We start from the raw sequence: 3034 nt of genomic DNA on the forward strand, positions 1-3034 counted from the left end.
ATGGCCGCCGCCATAAGATCCGCTGTTGGTCGTTGCTCCGTCACCACCGCCATCCCAGCCACGGTGCGCTACGCCTCGACCAAGAGCTTCTTTCCTAGCGAGCCCGATGCGCCCACCGTCAAGACTGCAATCCCTGGCCCCAACGGCAAGAAGGCCATCTCTGAGCTCGATCAAGTCTTTGACACGCGCAGTGTGAACTTTCTCTCCGACTACAGCAAGAGTATCGGTAACTACATCGCAGACCCCGATGGCAACATGATGTTGGATGTGTATGTTGGCCCAATGCGTATATAAATGACCCCCAAAGCATCGCTGGCTAACAAAAAGAAATGGATAGCTACGCCCAGATTGCGTCCATCCCCGTTGGCTACAACAACGCGCACCTCGCCAAGGCCGCAGCCAGCCCACAGATGATCAACGCTCTCATCAACCGCCCTGCGCTGGGCAACTTCCCTTCGAGCGACTGGGGTGAGATTCTCAAGACGGGTATCCTCAAGGTTGCCCCCAAGGGCCTCAGCAACGTCTTCACTGCACTGGCAGGCTCTGATGCCAACGAGCTCGCCTACAAGGCCGCCTTCATTTACCGCCGCCAGCTCGAGCGTGGCGGGCCTGACGTGGAGTTCACCGAGGAAGAAATTGCCTCTTCCATGAACAATCAGGCACCAGGCTCTGCGCAGCTGTCCATTCTTTCCTTCAAGACGGCCTTCCATGGCCGCCTATTTGGCTCGTTGTCCACCACACGCTCGAAGCCCATCCACAAGCTCGACATCCCCGCGTTTGACTGGCCCCAGGCCACCTTCCCGCAGCTCAAGTACCCGCTCGAGGAGCATGTCGAGGAGAACCGCAAGGCCGAGCAAGCTTCGCTGGACGAAGTCGAGCACCTCATCCAAAACTGGCATCTGCCGCCCGCCGCCGTCATGGTCGAGCCCATTCAGTCCGAGGGCGGCGACAACCACGCCAGCCCCGAGTTCTTCCAGAAGCTGCGCACACTCACCCGCAAGTACAACGTCCTCCTCATTGCCGACGAGGTGCAAACTGGCATCGGCGCTACTGGCAAGTTCTGGGCCCACGAGCACTGGAATCTCCAGGATCCCCCAGACATGGTCACCTTCTCCAAGAAGGCCCAAACGGCCGGGTACTACTACGCCTCCCAATCCCTGCGACCGAACAAGGCCTACCGCCAGTTCAATACCTGGATGGGCGACCCTGCCCGTGCCATGATCTTCCGCGCCATCATTGAAGAAATTGAGCGCCTCGACCTCGTCAACCACACAGCCCGTGTTGGTGACTACCTGTTTGCCAAGCTCGAAGACCTCGCCAAAAAGTACCCCGAGCACTTCAAGAACCTTCGCGGCAAGGGTCAGGGCACCTTCATCGCCTTTGACAGCCCCAAGCGAGACCAGTTTCTCGCCACGGCCAAAGAATTTGGCATCAACATTGGCGGCTCCGGCGCGTCTGCCGTCCGCCTCCGTCCCATGTTGACCCTGCAGGAGCATCACTGCGACATTCTCGTCGACGGCATGGAGAAGATTGTCAAGGCTCTATGAATAACATCACCAGTCATGAAAAAGGCATGTACTCTCGCTTCCATGAGGGTAGTGTAACTGTGTGGATCTTTCTCCTTTCTTTTCTGTTTCTGGAGTTTTCTTCTATTGCATTGTGCGAAAATGGAAGTATGGAGCCATATCCTTTAATTTGATACAAATAAAGAGAAGACTGAAAATAATGACCAAAAAATGAACTGCGCTCCCATAAGCTCTAATGTATCTAGCTCAATTCGTGTCTTCCGCGCCGGACATGTGCTTCCTTGGAAATTGTCGCGGCTGTCAGTAACCGGATGAACTTGTTTGTTTGCTCATTGAAGCTAAAAGAAAAAAAAAGCCAATTTCCTGGGTAAAGGCAGTTTATAATGTCTATCTGTTTATATATATTAAACAAGTTGTCTTCATAAATCCAAGCGTAAAACCACCAAGAAACTTGATCTGTGGCCTGTATACGGCCTAAATCAACCGTAACGCCGCCCAATGCCGACCAGTAATTAAAACAAGCAAAGAATAAAAAAAAGTTCACTCGCAACGACAATGGAAACTGAAACCTGAAGAACATTTCAATCTTCCTCCCTAGACTTGGGAGTTCCTATGATGTCGCCAACAGGAGGAAGCCTGTCTAAAGTGCTCCCTCTCCGTCTCTTCTTGACTGATCGAACAGGCTCCGGCGACGATCCTTGCACTGGGCGTAAATCCTGTATATCCATGGTCGATGGCAGAGCCTGCGCCGAGTAGTACGCTCCGGGCTGATAAATGTGTTGCTGTGACAGCTGCGTTTGGTGGTCCATGGATGGTGGTCGCGGCATCAAATGCTGCGGCAGCAGCGGCCGTAATTCTCGCTTGGCACGATCCGCTCTGGAGGGGCGGCCGCGCTTTTTCGGTGGCGGCTTCGACATATCCGCAGAGCCTTGCGCAGATTTGGTGATGCGTGGGCTCCCGCTGGCGGGCATAGTGATGATCGTCGTGGTCGTTGCTGCTCCCGGCATAATGCCGTTTGACATTGGCCGCGGTAGTATAGACGATGAGCCTTGATAGGAGGGAGGTTGTGGTGGATGTATGGATGGTTGTAAAGTGGGAGGCGATCTCATTGCCTGACTAATAGACGGGTAGTCGCCATGGCTGCTGCTGGAGGAGTTTCGCTCGCGGCTATGGTACGGGACAGAAAGCTGCTTCGCTGCGAGCATACATTCATTCACATTTCGACCTACATTGCAGTGTTAGTAGTCGAGATGCGAAGGTAGTACAGAGTCGTGGCTGTAGCTTCTTACCTCGTGGCAGTTGCATGTTCAACCAATCTGGGACGATGCCATGGGCCTTGACAAAATGCTCCAGCTGATATATATCTACCGAGCTATTCTTGATCATCTCGGCGAGGACAAATCTCTAAAGAGTCACGAATCAGCCGTGCGGACGACCATGGCTTGACGTTGGAGCAGACCATTTAGGGCACGACTTACATGCTCCTTGTTTGTGAATGGGTTGTCCAT

At 53.7% G+C, this 3034-nt stretch overlaps 2 protein-coding genes across 2 annotated transcripts; one reads left to right on the top strand and one right to left on the bottom strand.

The window, feature by feature from the left end:
* On the top strand, nt 1–1547 carry V2A60_001534 (aminotransferase class-III-domain-containing protein; the record flags this gene model as incomplete). Its single annotated transcript, XM_083252894.1, has 2 exons — nt 1–269; nt 338–1547. 2 exons carry the CDS (start codon nt 1–3, stop codon nt 1545–1547), a joined length of 1479 nt encoding a protein of 492 aa, XP_083109020.1.
* A 560-nt stretch (nt 1548–2107) lies between these two features.
* On the bottom strand, nt 2108–3034 carry V2A60_001535 (uncharacterized protein; the record flags this gene model as incomplete). Its single annotated transcript, XM_083252895.1, has 3 exons — nt 2108–2751; nt 2816–2930; nt 3005–3034. 3 exons carry the CDS (start codon nt 3032–3034, stop codon nt 2108–2110), a joined length of 789 nt encoding a protein of 262 aa, XP_083109021.1.

This window comes from Cordyceps javanica, chromosome 1 (assembly GCF_051103115.1).
Source record: "Cordyceps javanica chromosome 1, complete sequence".
Lineage (NCBI taxonomy): Eukaryota > Fungi > Ascomycota > Sordariomycetes > Hypocreales > Cordycipitaceae > Cordyceps > Cordyceps javanica.